Source organism: Corvus cornix, chromosome 15 (genome assembly GCF_000738735.6).
Source record: "Corvus cornix cornix isolate S_Up_H32 chromosome 15, ASM73873v5, whole genome shotgun sequence".
NCBI classification, from domain to species: domain Eukaryota; kingdom Metazoa; phylum Chordata; class Aves; order Passeriformes; family Corvidae; genus Corvus; species Corvus cornix.
Window position 1 is genome coordinate 2,363,400 of NC_046345.1, and position 27,447 is coordinate 2,390,846.

The 27,447-nt window shown below is 45.6% G+C and overlaps 2 protein-coding genes across 4 annotated transcripts in view; one reads left to right on the forward strand and one right to left on the reverse strand.

Annotated features, from left to right (window-relative positions):
• The first annotated feature begins 209 nt into the window (after window positions 1-209).
• Window positions 210-15,621, forward strand: CCDC92 (coiled-coil domain containing 92). The gene is made up of 4 exons (XM_039561047.1): window positions 210-307; window positions 11,884-12,020; window positions 12,353-12,394; window positions 12,951-15,621. The coding sequence occupies exons 2-4, from the start codon at window positions 11,891-11,893 to the stop codon at window positions 13,724-13,726; spliced, it is 948 nt and encodes a 315-aa protein (XP_039416981.1). The 5' UTR covers window positions 210-307; window positions 11,884-11,890; the 3' UTR covers window positions 13,727-15,621.
• The window catches only part of DNAH10 (dynein axonemal heavy chain 10), a 51,799-nt gene continuing 39,919 nt past the window's right edge, over window positions 15,568-27,447 (reverse strand). Inside the window, exons 61-77 of one of the 3 annotated variants that reach the window (XM_039561045.1) lie at window positions 26,869-27,148; window positions 26,304-26,533; window positions 25,431-25,704; window positions 24,678-24,782; window positions 24,067-24,221; window positions 23,176-23,330; window positions 22,759-22,942; window positions 21,985-22,185; window positions 20,650-20,859; window positions 20,185-20,280; window positions 19,379-19,550; window positions 18,814-18,945; window positions 18,275-18,486; window positions 18,033-18,200; window positions 17,641-17,821; window positions 16,486-16,631; window positions 15,568-15,695 (exon numbers count right to left, since the gene is read on the reverse strand). In XM_039561045.1, the coding sequence (XP_039416979.1) occupies window positions 15,660-15,695; window positions 16,486-16,631; window positions 17,641-17,821; window positions 18,033-18,200; window positions 18,275-18,486; window positions 18,814-18,945; window positions 19,379-19,550; window positions 20,185-20,280; window positions 20,650-20,859; window positions 21,985-22,185; window positions 22,759-22,942; window positions 23,176-23,330; window positions 24,067-24,221; window positions 24,678-24,782; window positions 25,431-25,704; window positions 26,304-26,533; window positions 26,869-27,148 (2,937 nt within the window). In that variant the 3' untranslated portion in view covers window positions 15,568-15,659. Of the gene's footprint in view, window positions 15,696-15,729; window positions 16,060-16,485; window positions 16,632-17,640; window positions 17,822-18,032; window positions 18,201-18,274; window positions 18,487-18,813; window positions 18,946-19,378; window positions 19,551-20,184; window positions 20,281-20,649; window positions 20,860-21,984; window positions 22,186-22,758; window positions 22,943-23,175; window positions 23,331-24,066; window positions 24,222-24,677; window positions 24,783-25,430; window positions 25,705-26,303; window positions 26,534-26,868; window positions 27,149-27,447 lie in introns of those variants that run through there. The other 2 variants (XM_010398408.4, XM_039561046.1) reach the window with 2 other exon arrangements.

Genomic DNA, 27,447 nt, shown 5'->3' on the forward strand with positions numbered 1-27,447 from the left:
CTGGAGCCCTTCTCCTCCCTCTCCCTCTCCCTTTCCAGGGGCGCGCAACCCGCGCGCGCCGCTCCCGTGTGCGCGCACGCCGCGCCCCGCGCGCGGGCCCGGGCGGGCGGGGCCGGGGCGGCCGCGCTGTGCCGCCGTTGCCAGAGCGACGGGCCCGGTGCCGCAGCCGCACCTGCGCCTGCGCCGCCGCCTCCGGTGCCGGTGCCGCCTCCGGTGCCGGTGCCGCCGCCGCCGCTCAGTGCCGGCCCCGCGGGGCGCCCGCGGTGCTTCGGGCGGGGGAGCGGCGGACCCGGCTCGGGCTGAGCAGGTGAGGGGCCGGGCGGGGCGGCGGCTGAGGCGCGGGCGTGCGGCGCGCTGTGCCCTCCGCCCCGGGCCGGCTGAGGGGGCGTCAGCGGCATCGCGGCCCCCGGGGCTGGGTGGGGAACGGGGAAGCGGCATCGTTGACCCGGGAGGGGGCTGGAGGCCTTTTTCCCCACTCACACGAATCCACTGCCAGCCGAAGGAGCCTCCCGTGAAGGGCGGGCGGGGCTGTCGGGGCGCCCCGCCGGCCCCGCTGCGCGTTAGGCGGGGCGGCCGCGGCCCCGGGACCTGCGGTGGCCGGAGGAGCCGCGCCTCGGCCGGGGGAAGGTGCCCCGGCGCCGGGGCGCGATCAGCCGCTCCCGAGGCCCGGTCGGAGCCCCCCGGGGCCGGGGCGGCCGTTGCGGGGCAGCGAACGGCGCGGCGGGTGCGCGCAGGGCGGCTCCGGGCCGGTGCGCCGGGCGCTGGCGCTGGACCAGAGCGCTTCCTGCGCGCTCCTGAGAGCATCCAGGGCCCTTTTCTGGCCACCGGAGCACAGGGCATGAAGGAGCTGCCCTGCATCTCGCTGTACCCCCCTGGTCTTCCCGTTTGTGCTGGCTCGGGGGCAAGGACGTGTCTGTATTTCTGTTTGGGATGTGCCCCAGAGCAGGAGAGCGGCCGCCCATCGCCTCCCCCTGCCCAGCTCAGGCTTCGGTGGGGCCGCTGTAGCCGCCCGCACCCACCGGGGCAGGTTTCGCACCGCATCCTCCTGCATCCTTCCCAGGCGCCTTTTGCGTCGCACCTTTTCACTTTACAAAGTGACAACGGTGTCGTTTTCATGAGTAACACAGGGCCGGTAAAGGGCTGGACGGATGGATTGTGTACATTTTGGAGTGGGTAGGGAATAACCTTCGTGTGAGAGGAGGAGGTTTTTCCTGTGGAGGAGAATGCCTGTCGTCTGTGGAAATGGCAGCAGAGAAGTGCAGGGCGTCTTCAGACATAGAGATGCTTCCAGACGCAGTTTCCCTACGCAGGACATGGGGTGGGACAACAGAGAGGAAGGAGGGGCCCTTCCCACCCTGGACAGCAATGGAATGCACCTGAGCCCACCTTATTAAATTGGGTAAGGTTGAGACAGTGAAGGTAAATGTGAACAGAAGCTGAGGCAGCCCTGGGGGTGGAATTGTCTGTTTTGATCTGCATTGCAGGTGCATAGGAAGTATCCAGGGTACTTGTTGGCTTTACTTAGATGGTAAGATGCTTACACTTAAAAAGCTATATTGAGCTTTTGCAGTACCAGTTATACTCCTTAATTAAAAAATGAAAGACAAATGGATGTGACTGTAAATACAGTGCCTTTTCCCGTATAATTTGCTCATTAGTGAATGCAATTCTGTAGTGCGTTACTACGACTGAGCCACTGGGAGACTGACATTTATGCTCTTAAACGCACATTGCTTTTTGGTTTGACAATTTAAAGCAAGTGCTTTATACACAGATAAAGGCTGACTTGTAATATTGTTGATTTTTCAAGCTTTTGGTTGTACTGAGGCTCCAGCAGTCATTTTTAGTGAAACAACAAAGGCTGGAAGGTCATAAAAGAGCAAAGTATCAGCTGGCTAAACTGATGCATAACCACTTGTTTTCATCCTATTGTTGTACTTCTGCTTAATATATCTGTAAAGTTTCCTCCCTCATCCCCTTAGAAAAGATGAAGGTCTCATGACTAATCCATATACTCTTAGCAGTTTCCAGTCCAGTAGCTGTTGCAAACTGTAGAACAGCAATAATTTCATTCCTTACAGTTGTTTCCTTTACATTGGATTTCAGATACAGCTGCATGCTTTCAAATTATTTTTTTAATGTATTTTGTTACAAAAATTCCACTGTTCCTTAGTGGGCCCTAATTCAAGAGGCTGTAGGTGTTAAGGGCGATATATTTCTTCATCCAGATCTACCACTTGAGTCAGTCCTTTAACTGCAGGAGGCAGAACACAAACTCCCCAGTGCTATTACGGCAGAACGTGGACCAGAATGTAAAGTAAAATAAAATATTTATTGAGCATTATAAACAGCATAATAGAGTGAGTGCAATTTTAATTTTTAGGCATTTCATTTCTGTTCTGTGACTTAAAAAATAGTGATTTAAAGTAGCAAAACTGTGAATTATTGTTTTTATATTGGATAAACAGATTACTACTAATCTTTTTACGCATGTTTAACTTAATTTTTCATAGTAAAGTTTAAAAAAAGGTAGCAGGTTGTAGTTTATTTTATAGTGAGAACAGACATCTTCATCTTTCTGAAAATTCATAATGCTGAAGAATTTTTTTGCTGGCAAGTGATACTTTCTGTGCATATTTATGTATATGTGTCTGTCAGTAACTAAAAGTGATGGGTTTAGTTGAGCAGCACTTCACTGAAAATTCAGCAGTCAGATAAGTTGATGAGGGGGAAAAGTTGAGTATGGGACATAGTTTTTTCTTTTTGCTGGTTTGGAAAGCAAAGCCACCAAAAGGAAAATGTAAGGATGTTGGTGTTGAGGAAAGAGGTGCTTGGCAGGTCTGTGCTCTGGCCTCCTGCGGCACAGGGGGAACAGGAGTGGCTGTGACACATCCGACAGCACAGCCACAACAACTCTGTCCCGAGCGAGCGCGGCCAGCGGGCTGCTGCAGTGAGCCCATTGTGTAACAGAGCCAGGACCCCCTGAAGGGTCTGCCAGAGCCGGAGCCTCCCTGGGAGCAGCGGTGCGGGGCCCGTGCCCACGGCCTGGGTGGGGCTCAGGTGGGAGGATGCCCTTTGTTCTGGCACAAACCCTATCACCAGGGCTCTGCTTTCCTCTGCCGAGACGAACCCTCCTCTCTGCTCTTGTGCATGAATTGAATGAATCCGAAGAGCACATGAAGATGGCAGATGAGTGGAGCTGAGTTGGAATGTTAACCCCTGGTTACCACCTGCTGTTCCTTCACCTCTGTTCCTTCACCTTTACCTGCCTGGCTGTAGTATTGTCAGTGAATGTGGGCCTGATTTGTCTCTGTGCTCATTGTTAAGTGATGGAAAAAATATCTTCCTCTAAACCAGGATGTCCAGCAGTGTGATAATGGGTGTTAGTCTATCTCCACGTGAGCAGTAAATAATTTTGCTTAATAATGTTTTACAGTTATCTACCAGCTCATTTCTCCTGGTGATGTTAAAGACTACGGTACTATAAATGGGAACAATAATTTATTTACCACTAGACGTTAGAGGCATGAAAAATATTGCTGAAACTGATGTTTTCAGAGTGTATTGGAACTTCTGCAAGCTGTTTGGGTGGTTCTAAATAATCACTGAAAAACGCTTTTCTTTGGATTGCTATTTCTTTCCTGCTATTGGGGAGCACATTGCTTCTCATTTCGCTCCGAGGATACCTTTGCTTTGTATTTAAAATGCTAAAATACGTTGCTCCTTGTTGACTTTAATTATTTGATTGAGAGATGGGGTTTAAAAAAAACAGTGCTGGACTGAAAACTGTTAAATGTCATGGCTTCTCCGTGAACAGAATGGTAGCTGTCTCCAGAAAGGCTGAAAATATGCCAGGGAACAGTAGCTCCCTGTAATCCGACTCCATGCCCAGAGGGAGGGCACAAAAGGCACAGCAGATCGCATTTCTGTGGAGCAGAGGTGTCGAGCTCGGGAAGAGTCCATCTGTGTGGAAGAACCGTGGGAATGATGTCAGAACCGGCAGGTTCCCTTTGTAATAGAAATGTGTCTTCTTGTTTCCTTTCCAGCCTCAGGAAAGCTTGATTTAAGCTGTGTGTAGCTTTACTGTCTCAGTTTGAGATACCTGGGTTATGGAAGTGAGGGTATATAGCAGTTCTCTTTGGAACCCTTTGTCTTGGCATTCTATTTGAGACCAAAAAAAAAATCTTGCTTAAGAAAGGACTTGGACATAGGTCATCACCACTACCAGATTTCCTTCATCAGCAGCTCTCAAAACCTTTAGCAAAGTGGAGACCAATTTTTGTGTGTTTGATCATAGCTGCTGTTCTAAAATAATAAAAATCAATGCCTTATGAAACAGCATCACAGAATGCATTAGAGAAAAGCACCTCCTCAGCCTGTTACACTTGCCTGGAAATGGTTGTGCAGTTCTGTAGAGTTGCTGTTACAAGAGCTGCTCTCTGTAAATGATCTCCCAGGACAGATTTCTTTAGCTTGCTGTAAGGCTTCAGTGCCTTCTGCTGTGTTTCACAAATATTCCAGGTAAGCTCTGAAAATCATAATTTCTGCAGTTCATGCAGTAGGAGCTCAAGCTCAGGCAAGTGCTTGGAGCTGGCGCTGCTGCAGGAAGCAATTCTGCCTGTACCACCCCCCTGACCTGCTTACAGATTCTATTTTTTATTTTTATTTTTTTCACCTTCCCCAGGCATCTACAGTGCTGCACAGTGAACCCATCACCTGAAAGCAGCCAGTGGAAGAATGGGTTTGTTTTCAGCTGCACCAGTTCCCTGACCTGGTTCACTGAACGACCAGGAAGGTGATTCTGGAGCATTTCAGAAATGCAGCACTAAATTCTTGCTCGGTGTATGTGAGTGAGATGGGTGAGACAAAGTCGTGTCTGGGCTGGGTGGTGAAATGGTTGCATGTCTGTGTGGTGGTGGGTTTTTATCGTGTTAGGGAGAGCGAAAAGGCCCTGCCAAGCTGGTTATGTGAAACCAGCTTAGTAATTTTTTTGGTTTGTGTTTCAGCAGGCTTCAGAAAGGGCAAATTTTTATATTGCACAAATACATTTTCTTCAGTTTCTGGTGCAATTCACACATTTTTGATCGTTTAGGACAAAATTAAAAGAGGACATGCAGTGTTCGTAAGTGAGTATTTGATATGTGAAAACAGCCTGTGACTGTTCTATACTGTAGTATAGTGTGATTTCTAAGCATGAATTTTGAGTTATACTTAACAGATCCTTATATCAAAACCACCCACAGCCCACCTTAAGTCCTGATTCAGCTTTAACTGAAGCTGGAGAACTTTCTTAATGACTTTGGAAAGAATAGAATCAGGCTCAGGTTTATGTGTAACATTGATATTGTGTTAGTCTGGGAGAACTGATTATTAATTTTCTTGTCATTCTTCTGAGAAAAGAATTTGGTTTACTAGAAAGACTAACTTGTCTTTGCAATATTGTGACTGCCTGGTTGTGATTGAGGTGCAGTTTGCATTCTGTGGCTTTGGCAGAGGTTATATTACAGTAACAAACTATTTTATCCTCAGAATGAAGGGGTGAATAAAATAGAAGAGCCATTCTTTAGGAGCATGTCCTAGAGAGCAGAAGAGATGCAGCCTGTTCCTCTACATGACGATGTAGTCTTGCTTTTATTGTCACTTCATCATTGTTAAAGGGGTTCTTTTGAAGTAGTCAGTGTCATTTAGATGACACCTTCTTTGTTTCCCTAAAGTGAATTAGGCCCAAATTAGATAATTTTCAAAGCTTCCTGCCAGAGTAAGGTGTTTGTTCCTGACAGCTGTACAGCCATAGCTTTGCACACCCTGGTATTGGTCACAATAACTGTGGATGAAATGCCACTGCAGGACCATTTGATTGGGTTCTCTAACAGTCTCTGTCACAGTAGTGATTTTAACATCTGATTCCTTTTAGTCTCTTTCATTGTGACAGCTCTGGGGTTGGGTGGTCTCAAGGACAGAGGAAACACCACATGAACTATTCTTGACTCCAGGTACACAGTCAGACACGTAGGCAGTCAGTGAGTTCTGTACAAAAGTACCAGCTGGTTCCTTTGGAGCATCCAAAATTAAATCATTGCTACCAGGATGGTGTCCACTCAATTATTCTTCCTGCTGCTGTACCAGCTGCTGTAGGAGTAACAAAAAGTCATCTTCATACTAAAATGCTAAAATATGTGCTTGCAGGGCTTTCAGAGATTAACTGTAAAGAGTTTGCACAGTCTCTGATCAGAAAATGATGGGAAAGTCAGACAGAGAAACTACTGAGTAAAATAGCATCAAAAGCAGTAGAAATGGAAAAGGAGCTGAGAAAGCGAAATCATGTCCTTCCTCTGGGAGGACAGTGGCACAGTTCCTTCTTCCCCTCCATTGTCTCCAGGAGAGAACTACTAATTCTGCTGGGTTTAAAACACACAAACGAAAAGAATATGAGAACAAGTTACTGGGTCAATAATGATGTGGAAGCATTGTTATATTTTAATGCAGAAGGCTGAGGAGGAGGGGGAAAGAGGTGCTGCTGCAAGAGGTACTCGTTACTGATAAGGGAGCACTGGAGAAGGGGAGGAATGTCCAGAAGCGGATGTGTAGGCTGAGTGTATTGTCTGAAAAGCTTGACTTTAGCAACACTGGACTCGTTGAACTGGCTTAGTCTGATGTACGGATGAATGAGGGGTGAGCAGAAATCTGATACTGTGGAAGAGTTTGTCACTAAGCTGTATTATTGCTGGATCTGCTTTAGTAGAGGTGTAATGGTGTCATAGAATCGGTTTGTGGGGAACTTCATGCAAATGTCCAAGCAGAAAGAGAGCAAAGCCTTGAGTTGGCTGTGGGGGCTGCAGGGTCTCCTTTATTACGTCCTTTGAAAGGAGCTGAGCAAACGCTTTGGGGATGGCATTATGTCTCGGAGATGGAGAGCTGATCTAAGCAAAGAACAGCAAAGTGACTGTCGGTAATTTCAGCATTAGAGCTGTGTTGTTTAGATAAGTTTGGTCAGTTCAGTGGCAATCTTTGAAATGGGGTCTGGCTAAAACTTTGGAGGTTCTTACAAGAGGAATCCACTGTCCTTACTTAGTTCTTGAAACTGTACTTTGTATAGCAAACAAATGACATTTTGGCAGCTTTTGTTCCATTTTGAGGGGGCACTGGCCAGAGAGCAGTTGAGAGGAAAATGTCTGCCCATATATATTTCAAGGATATGAGTTGGCAGGGAGCTAAAGCAGCTTCTCAGGTGATGGTCACCCCATCCACGTAAAAGGAGGTTATTGTGTTCTGTTTGGTGGATACCAAACAGGAATGAAAATGTTGTTTGGGCTTTGTTCCATCCTTTGGACTCGTGTCTAAGGTCAGAGATTAGCATTTCCCTCCTCCTATCTTGCAGCGGGGTATAGAGATGCTCTGATTTTGTGCAAAGGCATCTGATACGCAGCCAGATGCTTGTTGCCTTGAAACATTTTGAACTCTCTCCAAATGCTTAAGAGCCAAAAAGGCCTGGAGCCTGCACATCCTCTGCAAGGCAAGATGTGGCTGTTAAAATGTTAGTGACTGTTTATGGTGAGCATGTGATTAGGTTGCATTTTGAAAGCTCCTGTTTAATATTTTTTCCTTTTCCATATAAGATTTTGTGTGTGTGTGTTCCCTTTTGAAGAGAACGTGCACTTCTGAAGAGACAGAACGGTTCCGTTTTAAGGTGAGCTTATGGGAATGGTAATTGAAGTTACCTTCTCTGCTTTGCTGGAAGATGATGGCTTAGGTAGATGCTGTCATGATGAAAGTGTTGTACTTAATGTTCCCAAGGGAATTCTGTTTGACTCATTCCATTTCTTCCTCCTTGACTATATTAAAGAGAAATTGTGAATCCATTGTTTGGAGGAGTTGAGGCTCAATCTCTGAGCTATATAAAGAAACATTTGGTGGTGTGGTGGTCCTGAGAAATGAGAAATTGCAGATGTTTGAAGGGTGGAATGTAGTGCACCATCCGCACAAAGCCTCTGGTGCTGACAGGGTGGACACTTGGTGTCGGGGCCAGTCCTGCTGCCAAAGAGGAGCTGTGTCACCCTCACCATCCCCTCTGGACACTGCAGTGTCCCTTTAGTGTGCTGTCATCCTTTCCGAATGCTGTGTGCCTTCCCAGGGGACTTTGCCAAGCCCTGCATTGCACAGTTCCTTCTGTGTAAGAACATAGCAAACGTTTTTTTTGTTTGGAGACGAAGGGGAAGGGGGGAAAAACCATAGTGACATAACTTAGTGCCGTGTATGCAGTCACAGTGTACTTCCCAGCACTGGTGTCATTTATCTGCCAGGACCAGCCAGAGCCTGGCTGCTTGGAGAGCTTGTCCCAGCAGTTTCCATGGTGGGAGGTGGAGATTGTTCCTCTGGGCTGTAAAGGGCACCATTGACTTCTCCATTTTGCTGTTTCTCTTGTGGTTTTTGACCTTCTTGTTTCAGAGAGCCTGAGATGAAATCAGCTTAGTGCAATCCCAGGCCTGCTTTATCGGATTCCCTCTTGGAAACCCCAATGGGAGATGCACCTGAATAGATTTTTCTTTTTTAAATTAGATTTTTAAATTTCTTTAGCCTGACCCCTCCCAAGACCCTTTTCTGTCAGATCTCTGCTGCCCATGGGAGCAGTTTTTGGATGTGAGTTGTGGCTCTTCACACAACATGCAGTGTGTTGAATATTGTTAAGGAACTGGGAGCAGTTCTAAATCCCACTAAGCAGCCTCCCTGGAACTAAGTGAAAGGGTCTGCGGAGGGAAGTCGTGGGAAAATATTCACTGACTTGTACTAAAACAAATTTTTATTTCTTTTTCATTATATTTGTTTCCTTTTCATTATCTCCTGCGTCTTCTCCCAATTTAAAAATGTTTGGGCTGATTGCACAGGTCAGTGGGTCTCACTTTGCATTGTCTCCTATGAGCTGCTGACAAATATGACACTAGAATTTGTGATAGAAATGTTTGGCTGAAAAAGCAATCAAAAACATTTTTAATATTTTGCAACTGAGCTTGGTTGACAGGTAATGCATATTCAGTTGGAATCCATTTAATCCAAATCTCAGACTTGAATAATATTAGGTCTAATTATGTGTTCTAAGATTTGCTGTAAAATTAATAGTGCCTTGATATATATTGTTGTTAAAACTAATTTGTGCAGATTTCAAAGCAAATCTGTGTCTCTTTGTATAGCGACTGTCTGTGCAGGACACTTTCCCTGGTTTTACAGTAGATGGTTTTGTCTGTTTCCCAGAGCACAGATCTCACAGTGCTGTGCTGTGTAAAAAGGCCTGAGGGGGTGGGTGAGTGGGTTTGGAGCTGGATCTGCTGCCCACACATCCATGGAGGCTGTGGCTTCACCTCGCTGGCCTTCCCTTTCCCTTGAAGAGAAGGAGAGAGGACAGGCAGAAAACCAGGCTGCTGTGAGGAGGAAAAGCACAAAAAGGCTGCAGAGGGTTGTGGGAAACTACTTAGTGCAGAGGGGCTGCAGCTAAAACTCATCGTGGGTTGATTTAATTGATCTCACTGATTAACTTAACTGCTGCTGCAGGGAAGATGATGCTCTGGTGCAACAACTCTGGTTGTTTTATTTTCTTCCTAAGCCTGTAACACTCACTTGCCTCTGATTATATTTGTTTTCTTCAGAGCAGGTAATCCTGGTGTGATCTTTCAGATGCAGGAGATCAAAGTGAAAAAGCAATCGAGGAGATTAATAGTGAGAGCCCTGTTCTGGTTTTTTTGAACATTTAGAAACTGGTTTTTAATGAACGTGTTTATTTGCAAGGACTGAGCTATGAACACTTACTGTCTGTTGGAGGTGATGAAGTATTTTCCTATTCAGGGAAGTATTTTCCTGTTAGGGTTATGGTTACAGGTGTAAAGCCACCATTAATACCCATTGTGAGAACAGAGCTCTGGGGTATTGTGCGGAGGCTGTTCTTCCACCTACTCCTGTCACAGCTTAGGGTTTCTTTTGGAAAATACATTCCTCGATAAAGAATCCCTTCTGAGCCTCGGTGTCCCACACAGTGAGAGCTCCAGCTGTGGCTTTATCCTGCTGTCGTGCTCAGTCGATCAGAGGAGAGTGAACACTGAAGAAATGGGATGATTCAGTAAAGCTCCCGTCTGTCTGATGTCAGCTTTGCACGCAAGAGGATGTCACTTTGAAAATGTATCACAGCTGAGATACCTTCACTCCTCAGAGTGCATGGTGCTCCACAGTAATTGCTGCAACTGTGCAGTCCCCCTTCCAACAGCCCTCCCAGCGCTGTGGCCATGAGGGGCTGCCAGTGATGGTGTGTTGCAAAATTTGTTAAACCACCCTAGAAATCCCTTTTTAGAATGTGTTTGGTCTGTAATTTTTGGTTGTTTGCTAACGATGGTGATTGTGAAACGACCCATTCACTCAACAAAGCAGAGTTGGCACTGCTACCTATATTCTTGGGCATTGAACTTAATCTTTGATCTCTGTTACAAGGTAACCAGGCTGTTTGGCCCCTGCACAGAAGTGGATTTCTTAATATCTTTCACACATTTTTATTTTTTTACAATCAGATATTTGTTTCTGTAGGGTTAACTCAGTAGAAGATGATGTCAGTTCAGGTCACAGATGAAACCAAGAGGGCTCTGTGTGTGTGATTTCCACACCACATCCCCAGGTGCTTTAGTGCGTCACCAAGATGCAGGAGCACCAAGTCTGGTGTTCTTTTGGGGAATAAAAGTGTAAATTTAAACGCAGGGCTGTGATATGTTTAGGAATAACAAAAGTGTGTCACTTGCTCTGAGCTTATGCTCTACCAATTTTAAACTGGTAGAAACAAATTCTCATCATAAAACTACATAGCAAAGAGTCCCAATGGAGAACACTTACCATGCCAAAGCAAACCCGTTGAGGTCCATCTTGTGCTCAATGTGTGGTCCCATAATTCCAGGCATGGTTGCAGTGCCACTGCAGGTGGTTGTCCAGGCAACAGGATTCCTGACTCTTCACTTATCCTTGTAACCTAATTGCTGTAATGGTTTCTATGCATGTAACAGAATTTAGCCTTTCCTACTGTGTCCATTGTTGCCTTATCAGGACCACTCCTAACACCGGCAGCACAGGGGTCTTCAAGGATGTCAAGCATCATACAGTTAACTGTGTCTGTCTTTGAGTGAGAGCACTGCTGTAGCCAAGGCCTACTTTTACAAGGCTGTTGTGTAAGGGAAACCCAGCAGTGTAACAGGTTTCCATGTACTCGTAACCTGAGCAAGAAAAATCTGTTTGTTTTCTCTCTGAGTGAAGCATTGTCCTTGTCTTGTTCTGTGCCATTGGGCCCCGTGTTGAGGAAACCTGAGCAGCCAGAGTTTCCCTCGTGCTGGTCCCAGCACCCACATCTCAGTTCAGGCACCCATGGCAGCCACATCCATCGCAGTGCCACCAGCCTGGCTGTGCTCAGAACCCTCCTTTGCCTTTTTTCCTTAGAGCTGCTGCATTTTAGTGCTTTCTTCCTTGTTCTTGCCAAGGATTTTACCAATCCCTGTGTCCCTGGAGGTAAGTGGAAACCCTCAGCAAGACAGACACAATAGCCCATTCCTCAGAACTCTGCTTTTAATTTGTAACAGGATTAATTACTTAGACTGTCTGAAGTTAATCCTTTAAATGTGTTAACTCCAAACAAATGAGTTCCCTGCTCCAGCCTACGGTATAATTAGGCTTTTGATGAACTTAGAGCACTGGTAATCAAAGTAGTCCTGAAGCGGAAAAACCTTTTGTGGCATTTGATGTTCACACATCAGTCAATGCATTAACAGTAGAATTCAGCCATTTCTGCTCACCTGGCTGCAGAGGGAGGATCCCTGTATGTGCAAGGTAAGTCACCGTCACAATTGCATGTCTATTCCCTGGCAGGGTCAGGATGGCCACCTCAACCCTGGAGAACCAACTGCAGAGTGCCCAGAAGAACCTGCTGTTCCTGCAGCGGGAACACGCCAACACCCTGAAGGGGCTGCACGCCGAGCTGCGCCGCCTGCAGCAGCACTGCACAGGTACCTCATTCCTTGGAGTGACTGCTCCCCACTTCAGCAGTGAAACCTCAGCAGCAAAGCCCACTAGCAGCGTGGATTTAGGGCTTTCAGTTTGTATCTTGTGGCAAACTGGCTGATCAAAGCCAAGATTTTTTCTTTTTTTTCTTCAAAAAGCTGATAGTGCGGTTGTTTTACACATTTGCTAATTTATAGTGAATCTCCTGTTCTTGCTTTGGGCTGTGGGAAGAGTTAATTCGTATTTACTGAAGTCTGTCATTGTAAATCTGCTCACCAGGTGATGTATGGGCTCCATGATGATGTTCTAACAAAAATAAACAACTTTTTCTCCTCAGATTTAACCTATGAGCTGACTGTAAAGAGTTCAGACTTGTCAGGTAAGGAATACATGGCATTTTTCTTTTAATGTTCATGTGCAATTTACTAATCTTTTTCAATGTTTGTATTTTCTTTTCTACTCTCCAAACTTAGTTATTTATGAAGTAAATGTCAGAAGTTCTTTACCAAGGTCACACAGGAAATCTGTGAAAGAGCCAGGAATAGCACCTGGAGCTGCTGACCCCACTAGACAGTCAGTTCCTTGCTTGCTATATGGGAACACAGGACACAAATTTTAGGGGCAGAAGAGTGAGACTATTTTTAAAACTTAGCTGACTTGGTGCTGTAATTAACCACAAAGCTTTTATTTATATATATATGTGTGTGTGTACACTAGATCCTAGTTATTTTGTATGTATTGTGTTAACAACAAGTGAAGAGCAGGAATAAGATAACTCCTTGAGATTAACCCCCTGGATCAGGGATGGTGTGGGATGGGTATTAGCTGAAGTTAGTCCTTTGGATTCCTCTTAGGGATGGCAAGAGGAACCCTATTGCACTGTTTTACATAGTGGCTGTTGTTAACTTAAAACACTTCTGCTTCTCATGTTCTAGAAAGTGGTGGTTCACGAAGTGATGAACTCAAAAGTAAGTGCAAAGATCTTGAAGCTCAGCTGAAAATCAAAGAGGCCGAAAATAGTGAATTGTTGAAAGAACTTGAGCAAAAGAATGCAATGATAATGGTGCTGGAAAATACTATTAAAGAAAGAGAAAAGAAGTACTTGGAAGAGTTAAAAATGAAAAGCCATAAGCTCAATATGTTGTCCAGTGAACTGGAGCAGAGAGCGAGCACGATTGCCTATCTGACCTCTCAGCTGCATGCGGCGAAGAAGAAGCTGATGAGTGCCACCGGGACTTCAGAGGGGACCCCGTCTGGCAGCCCCGTGCTGTCCAGCTACAAACCGTCCCCTCCCAAGGACAAACTGCCGGAGACGCCGCGGCGCAGGATGAAGAAGAGTCTCTCAACACCGCTGAACCCCGAGTTCGAAGAGGCCTACAGAATAGGGTCGGAGAGCCGGAAGCTGGTGCTGCGAGAGCCCGTGGATGCCATGCCCGATCCCACGCCCTTTCTGTTGGCCAGGGAAACGGCAGAGGTGCATCTGATTAAGGAGCGGCCGTTGGTCATTCCACCGATCCCGTCGGATCGCGCGCCCGGCGAGTCGCACAGCCCCGCCCGCGAGAAGCCGCACAAGGCGCACATCGGGGTCGCTCATCGCATCCACCACGCCGCGCCCGCCCAGCCGCAGCAGGAGCTGGAGACGCTGGCAGTGGATCAGGTCCATGGAAGCAAAGTGGTCAGAAAGCACTCGGGGACAGACAGAACTGTCTGAGCACGCCACGGAAGCGCTGTTCTGTGCTGGTTATGCACTGTGAGCCTGTAGGGTAAATAGCACCTGCGGTGAAGTTTCTTTTGATGCCCCATGCATGCCAAACTCCTCCCGGGTACATCATTAATATATTTTGCTCTAACGAAACCTCCTAGGACTGTGTTCATATGGCAAGGTATATAACCACTCCATGCTGTGGCCAAATCAGGGGAACCTGACCGCTTGCTTCCACGTGCTGCTCCATTTAGTGTAATGCACATGTGGACAAAGGCACGGGCTGCGTTAGTGAGCGCTCCTAGAGAGAACACCCCTCCCTCACACTGCAGCCACACGTGTCGGCTGTTAACATTTGACCTGGCAGGGGTTCTCTTGTCTCTAATGTGTGTGTGAGCACTCCAGAGCAACCATTGACCTCTGCCACAGCCGCTCTCACAGCAGCACGGAAAGCTGGGCACATGTACGTTCACTTTAATGACCTAAGGACATCCCCAGAGTCCCAGCAAGCACTACTTGATTAATCCTAAATACTTTGGTTTGTGGCTTTAAGTAAAATATGGGTGGGGGAAGCACCATTTAAAGGGTTAATGACCCTAATAGGAAGAGTATGAACACTGGGTTGTTTGTGGGGATTGTTTTGGGGTTTTTTTAAATCAAATGGCTTCATGACACATTTTATGCTAGTCAGTACACTGCACTTGTAGCACCTTCCATACTGGCTCAGAGCTCCTTTTCCAGGGAGGAACTGTAACTGGCTATCCAATATGGAAATGGTTCTTTATGCTCTAACCTGCACTTTTTTTGTAAAGGGATTATTTTTGTTTCCTAAAAAACAGTCTTGTTTTGGGCATCATCAGACAGTGCTGGCTGCTGCCAGCTTAGAAACCTGAGCTGCCCCGCTAAAATGTGAGTATTTAGTTTTAAGCGATGTAACAGATTCATAGAGGAGAACCTGGCATCCTTGATTTCTGTCCTTGTGGATTGGGATGGACTTGCCTTGCACTTGCCCAGATTCCCCTATTCCTTTCTAGTGAGTAGCAGGTAGACCCAGCATCTGTTAGACTACTTGATTCTTTTTTGTATTATTTTTTTCTAGGAAAGAAAGGCATACTAGGAACTGGGAGGGTATGTAGTTTTGGGAAAGGAGCACGAATTTGTCCATTTTTCTTATACATTCTGATCACCTCTGCTTCACTCTTGTCTGCAGCCTCTGAGTAGGACCAGCAAGAAACACTGGCTCCCAAATGCTGCTAAGCTTATGATGTGCCTTTAAAAATTTGGAACGTGTATCCTCTGTGACAGCTGATGAAGGATCCCTGCTTGCCCTGTCCCCTCCCCTCGCCAGCTGTAGTCTGCCCTTCATAAGCTTTTTCTGCAGCTGTGTTGGTGTGTGTCTCCCTCCAGAGCCTTGGACCACTGTCAGCGTCCCTGGCAAAGGCCCTGGCAGGCTGGCAGAGCTGTTCTCCCACCCGTGGTCCCGCTCGACTCCCGTGCAGCATGACCCTTCCAGCAGGGCTGATCCCACGCAAGGCTCTGACCTGTGCCCGCCCTCTGTGCCCTCTGTCACTCGCTGTCCCAAAGCCCCAGACCCACCCAGCCTCGTGCCTTGCTGGCTCCGTGGTAGGAATTTGTTTCACAAGTGGTGGGGAGGGATAGGGAAAAGCTGTGTTCCCAGAAAGGGGTTGGTTAAAGCAAGGTTGTTTCTCTGAGGTATACTGTTTTTACATGTATTGCATTAACCAGCAGCAGGTTTGGTTGCTTTGGTTGTTGGCACCATATTTTTATGGTCATGTGTTGTATGAGTGACCTACCCTGCCACTTGTTGGAGGCTGGTGGGAGGCACGGCTTCCAGGCACTGCAGAAGTGATGCTTTGGGCAATTAAAGACATTTCTTACAACCATCCAGGCAAACTTTAGTCTTTGTGTGTGCGAGACCAACTTACTCCCTCTTTGCATCCACAGACCAACTTGGAGCCTTTCCAAAAGGAAACACAAATTACAAAAAACACTTTATACTTCAAACATGTTTATTGGGAGTATAATACAACCAAGCTAATACTAACTAAAGTCAGGTATGCCTAAGTGAACACAACCCCACCCATGGTGCCAAATCTTCCTGGGTTGAGGGTTTTTTCTCTGCACCTCTGCAGGGTTGGATTCTGAGGGAAGAACATGGTGCCTATTTCCAACTGTCAGTCAGAGTTCAGGGTGAGACACACACCCTGGAGCACCCAGTGGGAAATGTGTTTTGCAGTGTAAAGGTCAGCTTCAAAGACGAGGCCGAAGCCCATGGCATTGCGGCGCATGGAGGTCGTGTACACCGGGGTCCGCAGCGTGTTCTGAAAGAGCGGAGGCAGCGCCGACACTGAGCAGTGCCTGAGCTGCTACATGGAACTGGAAACAAAAGGGCCTCGAGGAGAGAGGGCTGGCTTCAGAAATTCACTTTTTTTGTTAGAGGTCTTAAATATGCAATACCCAGAAAATATAAATGTTCTTTATGTCATTAACTGGGGATAGGAAGTAATTGAAATAGTAGTGGGAGTGTAAGAGTGTCACAAGATCCCTGTCCCAGAGTGCCTGAAGAGGCAACAAATGCATCAATCCCCTTAGAACAGAAAAACTGTAATGATGGGTAGTGTAAGGAGAAGTGTTAGACCAGGTGCTTCATACAGGAGTGGTAATGATAAAATCCAGCTGCTGGGCAGAGAAGGCAGGGCCTGGGAGCTGGGGAGCTGTGCCAGCAGAAGGAAGGTAAAGAGCCCTACCTGGAGTCTGAGTCTGTGTGCTTCCGTGGGGATGATCTTCAGGATGGGCAGCTCCACCACTGGGACACGGGGCTTGCTCTGGATAAGGCAGCCCTGCTCTATGTCCCAGTCTGCTCCTTCCAGGAACAGACCAGAAACATAGCAGCCTGTGAAGGGAAAAGGTGCAACATTTGGGTAAACTGAGCTCCTAGAAAAGATCCCTTTAAGATGACTGTTCCTGCAATCCCTATTTTGGGCACTACAGTCACCACAAATACACTGCATTTCAAAGTGCAGCTGCACAGGGTGCAGTTTTCTGAGGGCTTTGTTTTTATCATCCAGCTGTATTAGGAAATCAAATTAAATTGTCTCAGTTGCAGTACACATGAGAAACAGTAGTAGGAATAAATCCAATTTGCTCCCCTCCAATTGCCCAAGTCACAGCTTTGTAACTCCCCTGGGTGTGATCATTGGGTCACTGAGAGCAGGTGAAGGGTTGGGACAGTTGTTCTGGTACAAATACCAAGCACAGCATTTAGATTTAACAAAAACAGACTTTTTTCCTCCTCTCTTCCCAGTCAGGGCTGGTACTCAGAGCCTTGCTTAGCTGTCCCCTGTACCCAACTTGTTACATTTAGTTACCAGAGCAGTGCTAGTCATAGAGACCTCATAAAGAGATACACAATAAATGATACATATTTGTAGGTACTTTTTGCTTAAGTACATTTCAATATATTTTTTGTGGTGTAAACAGATCTTTATAAGCCTGTTGGGATTGGTAATATTCTAGGCATAAAGAAATCAGTGTGTCTTTATATACATGTATACACACACAGATATATATATAGATATATATAGATATATATATATATATATATATATATATATATACACACACACATACAGGGAGCAAGCAAGGGGGGAGGTGTAAGTTCAAATCCCTTCCTGTGTGTGGGAAGAGCTGAACAGGGAAGATGGTGCTTCATGCACACAGGGGCTCTGCAGGGACCAGAACCCAGCTACTTCCCAGCTGGAAATCGTGAGGACTGTGAAATGCAAACCCAGAGTAAATGCCTGCCAAGGTTTAACCAAAGTAATTTAATGTGCCAAGCAATTTCTTTCTCTCACCAGTTAACTACTTTATTATTTTTGCCAAATAATTGGAAGAACACCTACCCTGAAGGGGCCCTTCAGTGATGTCTTCTGCTGTCCTGTACTTGGTTACCTCTGTGTAGAGGGTGGAGTGATCCAGGGGCCACCTGTTTTTCCTGCAGGTGGCTTGAACAAGAGCAGTCAGGTAGGACTCAGGAATGTGCAGGCCTGACAGCCACATCACGTCGGGCTCCCCCTCGTTAACCTGCAGCCACAGACAGTGATGGGCAGCACCTGGTCCTCAGCCCTGCACTGCTCTTAGAGAGGAGCCACGGTGAGTCTGCCTTGCATCCAGTTACGCCATAATGGCACTAGTTCAGGAACTTACCTGAAGTGTTCACTGGCTTCTGCACCAACCTGCACAGCACATCACACAGGTTAACAAAACAAAAAGCTTTCTGGAGGCACTTGCTTACCCATCTGGTGTACTGGTCATATCGATCTCTGAAGAAAATAATCCAGTTTCCAAGTGTTTTGAGTGTGTCAGGGGCCAGCCGCCGCCAGATCCCAGGAATCTGCCCGTTGAAGAGAGCCTGAGCCACATCATCCAGTTCACTGCTCATTCCAACTTCCCCAGCCAAGGCCTGGAATGATGGTAAGAGTTCTGAGGGCAGGCAAAGGCCAGCTGGTCCCATCGAGCTGCTGTAATTTTACTTACACGTTGTAGCTCAGCCAACGACTTTCCCATTCGAACAATGAGCTTATTGAAGCGTTCCAGTTCCTGCAGCAGCACCACAGTCGTAGGGGAGATGTTTACTCCATAACCTTTACGTATGTGGTCAAGATCGAATACTTGAGGTAATTTGTTTTCTATATCCTTGGCAACATTTGCAATATATTCATCTCTACTAATTCCTGCACCAGTTTCACCTGAAACCAAAAAAATTTCGTGAGACTAAATCTGTACTGAATCTTCTGAGAGAAGGTTGAGAGCTGAGTTTTGGCATCAGTCTCCCACCCTCTGCTGCTCTGACATTTGCCCAAGAGCCCTGCATGTGCCTCTGGGCAGGTGTTGAGCTGCTCCCAGCCCAGCCCTGCAGGGCTTCGCTCCCACTGTCCCGCTCCCTCTGCTCCCCGAGGCCGGGACACAGCCCCCGGATCACTCCCCACACAGGGGCTGCTGTCACTGTCCCCAGGGCTCAGCACTCGCCCCTCGACACGTCCTGTTCACAAACCCAGTTCAGACAGGGCACGCACCAGTCTGGGGCTGCAGGTCGAGCAGGTGAGCCCACATGCCCCGCACTGCCTGCATGTAATACCCGATCTCAGCGTTGGCGTGAAGGCCCAGGACCTCGGGGGTGTTGGAAAGTGGCAGAGCTTCTATGGCCTCTGGAATACAAGCATACAGGTTCTCTTAACACAGAATACCACAGCAATTTTGCTATTGCTCTGCTTGAATAAAAAATCAAATGCTAAAGCTGGTGTTGGAGAAATGCACAGATCAAATAAACACAAATTAACACAAACACACAGACTCCCCCACAGACGTATTATATATCACTTAACAAAATTACCATGCTGCTTTACTGAGGTTTTGTGGTTTGGATTGGGTTTTTTTTTTTTAAAACACCTGAGGAGCTCAGTGATAAGCTCACATTCCAAAGGACTGCTCCTGTAAAGCAGTGGATTATAACTCTGCAGTCCGTACACCAGCAGTGCCTGGTGTTCTGTTCAACTTCTCACACCCAGCAGCGATGTATGGAGACAGTCTGTACTGGAAGCAGACTTCTTTTTTTAATGTAGCAGGAAAAGCATTTCTTACCAACAAAGTCATCTTTTCCCTTCCCTGCTGGAATTTTATAATCAATTGTGTTGCTTTTATAAAAATGGAACACTTGGAATGTGTCAAATAGGAAATCCCCGAGGTACTCATCCATGTAGACGGTCAGGATGCGCCGGTCGAAGCTGTCGATTGCACGCCCACCATACATGACCTAGAAATCAGTGACATCAGTGTTACAGCACTGGCTTTTGGAGCAGAAAATATGGTTTCAAAAAATCACTGAAAGGTCAAAAATGCTCTTTGCTTTTGCAGTGGCTGTGGTGTAACACTGTCTCCCTTATGGATCCCAAGGACATCTCCAGCCCCCTCTCAAGGGGACAGGCAGGAAATATTTGGCCTTGGTCTGGAGAGAGCTGCTCTGGGCACTCCTCATCACCTGTCTGGATGATTTGCGTGCAAGGGTACCTTCCTGAGGTACCAGCTCCTGCCCAGCTGGGATCAAGTGCTGCAACGTAAGTTTCCTGCAGGATTTCATGCTGCAGCAGCTGCCAGTGCAGTGCAGCTGCAGCAGCTCTGAGAACACACATTTGTGTAGCTCCAGTGATACTCCACGTGCCAACAGCATCCAGCACGGGGTCCCAGGGACTCTCTCAGAATTAATTAAGCACCATCACTCCCTGTTGTGCAGTTCGCACAGTGGCCCTAATTCCCTGAGATTAAGCCCTTGCTCAGGGCTATGCTGGAGTTTCAAACCTGCCCAGGCATGATTCCCAGCTTTACTTGATGCAGCCCATGCAAAAAGGAAACTTCATTTATCTGAATTTTTGTGGCATTGTAGCACTCACCTCCCCAATAAGATATTTGAGACTGCTCCAAGGGATTTGATCATCCTTTTGTTCAAAGGCTTTTGTCAAGTATGTGTTAAGGATTTCCATGCACACCTAATGAATTTGTTGGAACATGTGAGATAAGATTCATAAATCAGATATACATATTCATAGGCTTTATTTAATCTAGTTCTTGTTTGAAAACTGAGAATTACTTCTTTCTGAAATAATTAAAAAGTATAAATCCTCTAAATAAAAGAAACCCATGAGAGAGGCAATATAAACATGAAGGATTAGGAATCTAATTTTTAGCATCCCAAATTGACATTACAGAAGATCAGGAGTCTACATGACTCCACAGAAGCAGAAAAACATACTAAGCAAAATCTAGCTGTGAGAAAGTTTAAAGCTGGATAAATTCTGTGTTTTCAAAAGTAATTGAGCTACTCAAGAATATAAGAGTCATTACAATTGTTTTCTTACCTGGAAATCAGATTCATTAAAATCGTATGGTACATTCCAGCCAACCTTCCCAAACTTCCTTCTCTCCTGAACCACAGCATGGAAAAATGCCAAGACGTAGACTAAGGATTTAAAGGCAGGATGTGGGCACTGCTCTAAGGCTTCCTGAGGAATTTTGAAGTAGGTGGCTCTCATATTCAGTTTCAGACCATTAGGTGGTTCTGTAACAACCTATCAAAATAATTAGGGAAGCCATCAATTACTGGATAACTTGAGGAAAATAAGTTATAAATATATCACATTAAAGTAAGCTATACAATGCAAGCTTGACATTTTAAGTAGTTTTCCAAATGCCTATCAAATATGGGGTTTTTTCTAAAGTAAAGACATGAAACAGACCTTTTCAAGTTTATCAAGGTAAGCACACATATGCAAAGAGAACTTGATATTATTTTAGAATTAATCATGTTATTGGCAAGACATTAATATTTCTCATACTTGACAATCTAATTTACTGAAATACCAGTACTTTACACATTTTAGTGTGTCTTATATCCCTACAATAAGATGGTTTAACAATGTGGCTTTACTGCTGATCAAACTGCCAGAGCTTCTTCCTGGCAGCTTTTTCAAAGGGCTCTAAAACCTCAGTTCTCACTGCTCCTGGCAAGACCCACAAAGCGCAGATCTGCAGCCTTAAAGATCTGCTCCAGCTCCCTTCCCACTGCAGGATGAGTGGGAGAGCAGCCCAGAGCTGCCACTGCCACTGAGCCGCTGCTTTCCCAGCTGTGAAATGAAATAACCATGTTTACAGGACAGGCCACCACAACAGTGGTCAAGCAGCCACAGAAAAGAACATTAGGACAGAATCATGGCTTGTGCCTTCAAAATAATCAGCTCAGCTTTTAGTGATAAACACTGCAGCCTGAAGTAGCAGCTGGAAACCATTATCCTATTCCAATGTCTGCTCCACTGGCACTGCCAGGCTGACACAGGCCTTGATTCTGCACTGCAGCATCAGGGCTGACAGGGCTATTTCTGTCTCCAGATACTCCTCACTCGTGGCAGCATTTAAATCTAAAGACCGTTTGTCATATTTCCAGGTTTACTCATAAACCTCTGCATTGAAATAACTGAACAGTTACTGCTGTTGAAACTGCTGAACAGTTTTCACCCAAAGGAAACATCCCAGTAAGATAAACAGGATGATGAGAAAAGGATTTGGCTTCATAAATACAAAAAGCAAGTTCATAAGCCCGGGTCAGTGTGCTGCACTCAGGTCAGGCTCCTCCCAGAGCCAGCCTGTTCTCCTGAGTACCAGTGCCAGGCCATGCCCTCTGGCTGGGCTTTCCCCACCTTTAAGGACTTCTGCAGGATTCCAACTGGGAAGCCCTTAGTTGGGTCAGTGGTCAGCCAGAGGCGAAAGTCTGGGTGAGGCTCTGTAATTTTCTCCAGGGCCTTTTCCAGATGGATGAGCCACTTCACCAAAAGGTGACAGTTCTGCAACATGAGCCACTGTCCATGAACCACTGCTTTCTCCAGCATCTGCAAAGCAATCTGAGGAGAAGGGGAGAACCATCTGTGAGTAACTCTCCCTTTAGCCTGAGAACAAACTGCCTCTGATGGGCTCGTGCAGTGAGTTTTCCTGCTAGGAAAGTGGTGGTCTAAATGAGTCTGATAGGAGTTCTCCCATAGACTAAAATCATGGTAAATTCAGTCAGCTGTTAACTTTTGGACATCCTGCCATAGTGTCCAGAGCAAAAACAAAAGTCAAAGGAAAGGCAGGAAAAGCAGCAGGAGAACTTTCCAGTAGCAAACTGTAACTTCCAACCACCTCACGTCCACAGTAACATCTTCTCATATCAACTACTTTTTAACAGCCAGAAATCTGATTCTGAATCTACCCTTGCAGAAACCAGAACAACAGCCAGTCAGCCAAATGGCCCCTTTCATGTTCAGTAAAATGCTATCCCCAGACTGACAAATCTATGTCAGAACCATGAGGTAACTCCTTTTAACATGGAGCAGACCTATGGAAAGGAAATTTGATCACTCCCAGGGAATTAGGAGCATGGCTTGCAATTCACACACACTGCACACAGCACATCCCCACCCTCCCATCCAAGTTACCTCTTCTTGGCCTTGTCCCATGGCCAGGAATTTGAGTCTATCTGCTTTAAACTCTGTCCTCTCAGCCAGTTTCATGAGGTCACTGACAGGATCAGAGCCAGGACTTAGGATAAAAACCACAGGTGAGAAAGGGGTGCTCTGCTGCAGGATGTCATCAAAGCTGATCACGGGGGGCTGCACATACCTGGCAGAGGGAAAAGCCCAATAATTTGCCTGATGTGCACAGAGCAGCTGCCACATGTGAACAGAGCTTTGTACACGAAGGGCAAAGCTCACCACAGGCTGCACATGGAAAGCATTCAGACACGACCCCTGCTCTGCTCTTCAGGCAAATTACAGAACCATTGACACAGTTGATTACAGCTCCAGCTCTGTGTGAGTGCTGTGGCTGGGATCTGAGAGAGGAGAGTCACTTACGTCTCGCCCATCGTCACGGTCACGTAGTCGGTCACTGCCCGGTACATCCGGTCCACCCGGAAACAGCGCAACAGGAGGAGCTTCTGGAAGTCTGAGACACTGCCCTCATAGTGCATTGGTAATGGCATCTGCTCCAGAGCATCTGTGTCATACCACTGGCAGGAAAAGACAGCACACAATGCAAATGAATCCAATGGCTCTGTCAGGGAAATTACTAGGAAAATCAATTTGATGAATGAGGGGCCAAGAGACACAACAAAAAGTCAATCAGCTGCAAGTAAATATTAAAAGTTCAGGTCAATGTAAAAAATCCAACTTTTTCAGTATATTCAACTCTAGAAACACATTTGTACTTTTGCTCTTTGTCAACTAATTCTCTTAAGATACAGAAAATAGCATCCCCAAGCAAAAAGGTATTAACAGACTGCTTATGGGAAGACTTCTTATAAAACAAGAAGACATGGAATGAAGCTGAAGGAGGAACAAAGGAAATCTGTGTTTGTCAATAGCCTATAGAATTCACTGCCACAAGCAGATCAAAGTACAATTTAGCAGCACAAAAATACCAGTGAATTGTTGACTGTCAAACAGAAAAAATTCCACTGACTTCAACAGGGCAAATAACTCCTCCAAGGCATTTAACTGACAAATAAGAATTCTACAGTATACCAGGGAAGGTTTTTCTGGTTTGTTTTTTAAAGAATATAATCCTTAATTCTCCTGCAAATAAGCCAATCATTAACTGAGGTCAAGAAGCAAAGAAAGGGCTTGAGGGAAGAAGCCCACAGTGACATCCCTCCGTGGAGTACTGTGACACGTTGCATCACACTTGAACGTTTAATACCAGAAGAAAAACTAGGAGAGAAAACAGCATTGCAAAGAAGCACGTACATTCTTCCATACATCTGGATTTTCTTCCACATCATCTGGAAGAGATTCAAATTTCTCAGGAAATAGTTCAGACAAGCGAATTAGGTCTTCCCAGCCTTGATCTGGAAGCCAAGCGTACGGTTTCTTTCGGGCACTCTTCTCCAGGGAAATATTGCCTAGGCACATACAGAAACCAGAGCCAGTGTCCATGTCAAAAATTCTCCAATGCATGACCACATATACAGTCCCTCTGCACAGAGGAACCAAGAAAAAATTTGTTCCTGGAAGCACTGTAAGATTAGACGGGTCTGCTGGAGAAAAAATGGCATTTTACAAGTGCTCGCAAAAGCCAGAATTTTATCTTTGCAAACATTTCTAAAATTAGGTATACACAGTCAGAAAATAACTACAGATTACTTTCTCAGGTAACATCCTAACAATTAGCTACTGTGAAACAGAAATAGCAGGATCCCCAGTTTGTGTAACCCAACACAGTGCAGCTCTCCTCAGTGGGAGAGCTCCTCTTCTCAAGGTGCTCTAGTAAATCGTATCTAGTCAAAGATCTGTCTTCAAAAGATCTTTTAGTTATTGCTACATCGAGCTACATACTTACATATAAATATTCAATTTACCTTTCAAAAAGAACTCAAATTCTTCTTGTGGAACTCGGCCTTCAGCTTGTTCTATCTTGACAGTCATATTGAAGGAGTATAGTAACTTGTGCTTCTCAAACAAGCCTATGTTAGAAGGACAACATTTTCAAAAATCAGCTGCTAAAACTTGTGGAACTGGAGCAATATTTCAATCCACATCCTCTGTCTGTTGTGGGGCTGATGGGATACTCCACCCCTGCAAGTGCTCAAGGCCATTTTAGGTGGGGCCCTCAGCAACTTAACCTAGTGAGTGGCATCCCTGCCCATGGCAGGGGATTGGAACAAGATGATTCCTAAGATCCCTTCCAATCTAAACCATTCTGTTATTCTATGATCTGGTCACCCCACAAAGACCATTTGGTTGACAGTTAGAATTGATGATCTCATAGGTCTTCTCCAGCCTGAACAATGCTATGATTCTATGATCAGGGGGATCAAAGCTGGGGCTTTGAATCAGGCTTGAGTCAATACAGCCCCTGTGAGCTCCATGGCTGCCTTTACCATTCGTAACTGTGTTAAGGAAAGCATTTTTGCAAGAGTTACGTGGGTAACATGCGTAGTTCCTTCTGACAGAAATAGCAGGGAGTAAAGTGTGAACCAGGAGTGGTGCTGAGACCTGAACATCACTGAATTCCCTGCTTGGTAACTTGCCTCTAACATGAAGCAGCTGAAGTCAGGCCTTCGCCTTTATTTGCACAACGCAGTCTCAGCCCCTGGCTAAGTGGCACTAACCTGTGCAGCCATAGTTGTAGGTGTTCATAGTCAGTGTATCCATGATGTTTTTTAACCTCTTTGGAAGAATAGGACTGGGCATGGATTTCCGAAGAGAGAATCCAAAAACCTCTAAGAAGGAGACCAGTGAGAACTGGTACATGATGTTGACAAGTGCCATTTCAGCCAACACAGAGAAGAGAATGGCCCCTCTCTTGGCAGCCGGTCTGTAGCCATCTCGGAGAAGATCGATATCCGCTGCTGTCGTCTCAGCCAGCTTCAGTTTCTCAATCACCTGTGCAGACAGGAATTTTATACACCTGGAATTACTGTGCTGATCCAAAGGGGATCTATTACACCACAAATACCAGAGCTGTTCAGTGCCTGCCTCTCTGTGTGACTGTAGAGGGAATCTGGGCAGGTAACTCAAAAGTTGCATTATAAAATTAAAAGTTAAATAAAATTAATCCCACCCTATATATCTATGAAAAGTAAAGGCAAAGATTTACACAAAATCACAGAAATAATATGAGAAAGGCCCTCTGGGGATCTTTAGTTCAACCTTCTGCCCAAAGCTTGATTATGACCACCATTGGATCAGGTCCAGTGTGGATTTACCCAGCTATGGCCTGAAAACTCCAAGGATGGATTCTTTTGCTTTAGAACCATAAACAAACATTACTTTGGTCCTGTTAAGGACTTCCCTGAAGTTAGGATTTGGTTCTCTGATCAACAAAATAGTGCCCAATACTGAAAGAAGCAACACATTCATGAGAAAACTCTCCATTTCCTTTCAAACTATTTGCAAGCTTCAGGGTTGAAAGATAATCACAATGAAAAAGGAAAGACTACATTCTGTTCATAGATACCCTTCCAAAAAGCCCAAGCTGGTACCTCAGTAGCTTTGAATTTTGTCTCTTCCAAGGTTTCCACCAATTCCACGTTGTCCAACATATTTCCTGTGGAAGTTGACAGTCCATGAAGGAGAGTGTCTTCCAGATCTTTTAGCAGGTTTTTGTTTTCACTTGTCTCCTGGATGAGACGTTCTCTCTGTTCCTCCAATTCCCTCCTTTCAAAACCCGTGATGACGCTGAGCAGCTGATCCTCCAAGCCCTTGAGTGTAACTACAGGGACAACACATGGACACAGCACAGAGTTTTGTAAGCACAGGACAGTTTTTATACAACTTATTTAATCTCAAGCCTCTCATAAAACTACAGCAATGCAACAGAGTGACTTAGTTAATGATTCTGTATCTTATTTCCTTCCTGACCAGTGCAGGAAGAGATATTTAGCTCAGTTGCAGATTAGAAGAGAGAACTGAGAAGGATTTTCTATTAAATCCTAAGTATAAGGGAGTGTATGAATTTTTTAGTTTCACCAAGGTTTCAGACAATGACCCAGGCCCTAAATTTGCACAACAGCATATTCCCTACTTTAAGTACACACTTGAGCTTACCTGTATAATTGATAACAATAGCTCTGCCAAACACTGAGGGGGAATACTTTGGGTTTGCTAATTTGGTGTTCAGGTACAATCTAAAATTACTGTCATAGTCAACTTCTTTGTCCCCCAGGACAATGAATGCTCGCCCCTGTGCAACTTTGACATTCTTCTCTAAGACATTGTCTATCACAGGGTCGATGTATTCATCAACACTGTGCAACAGGAAAGGGGTTCCATACTTTATGGCCAGTTCTAATTGTTTCAGGAAATCTGGGTCATTAAAGGAAGCCATCTGCAAGAGAACAATGGGAAAACATGAAAGGAGAATTGATATTCAATTTGCTGGACATTATTATTTTGCAATAGCTGCCAACACTAACGAAGTTTGCTCTTTGCTGCTTTTCGTCTTTCACAGATGATATAAACTGCACTCGTACAAAACAGTAAAGGTGCTTTTTTCTGATTAGCTGAGAATAATTTCCATTTGGAAATTACCCTTTAAAGTTCTAACTGTGCATCTAACTGTGTTTATTGTCCTACATGGAAGTTTCATTCTGGAGCTGAAATAAATCACAATCTATACCAGCTTTT

Excerpts from the sequence above, each read along its gene's own strand:
- CCDC92 (XM_039561047.1), top strand. The coding sequence starts at position 11,891 with ATGGCCACCTCAACCCTGGAGAACCAACTGCAGAGTGCCCAGAAGAAC. Across the intron at positions 12,021-12,352 it reads CCTGCAGCAGCACTGCACAG|ATTTAACCTATGAGCTGACT; the intron begins GTACCTCATTCC and ends TTTTCTCCTCAG. Across the intron at positions 12,395-12,950 it reads AAAGAGTTCAGACTTGTCAG|AAAGTGGTGGTTCACGAAGT; the intron begins GTAAGGAATACA and ends CTCATGTTCTAG.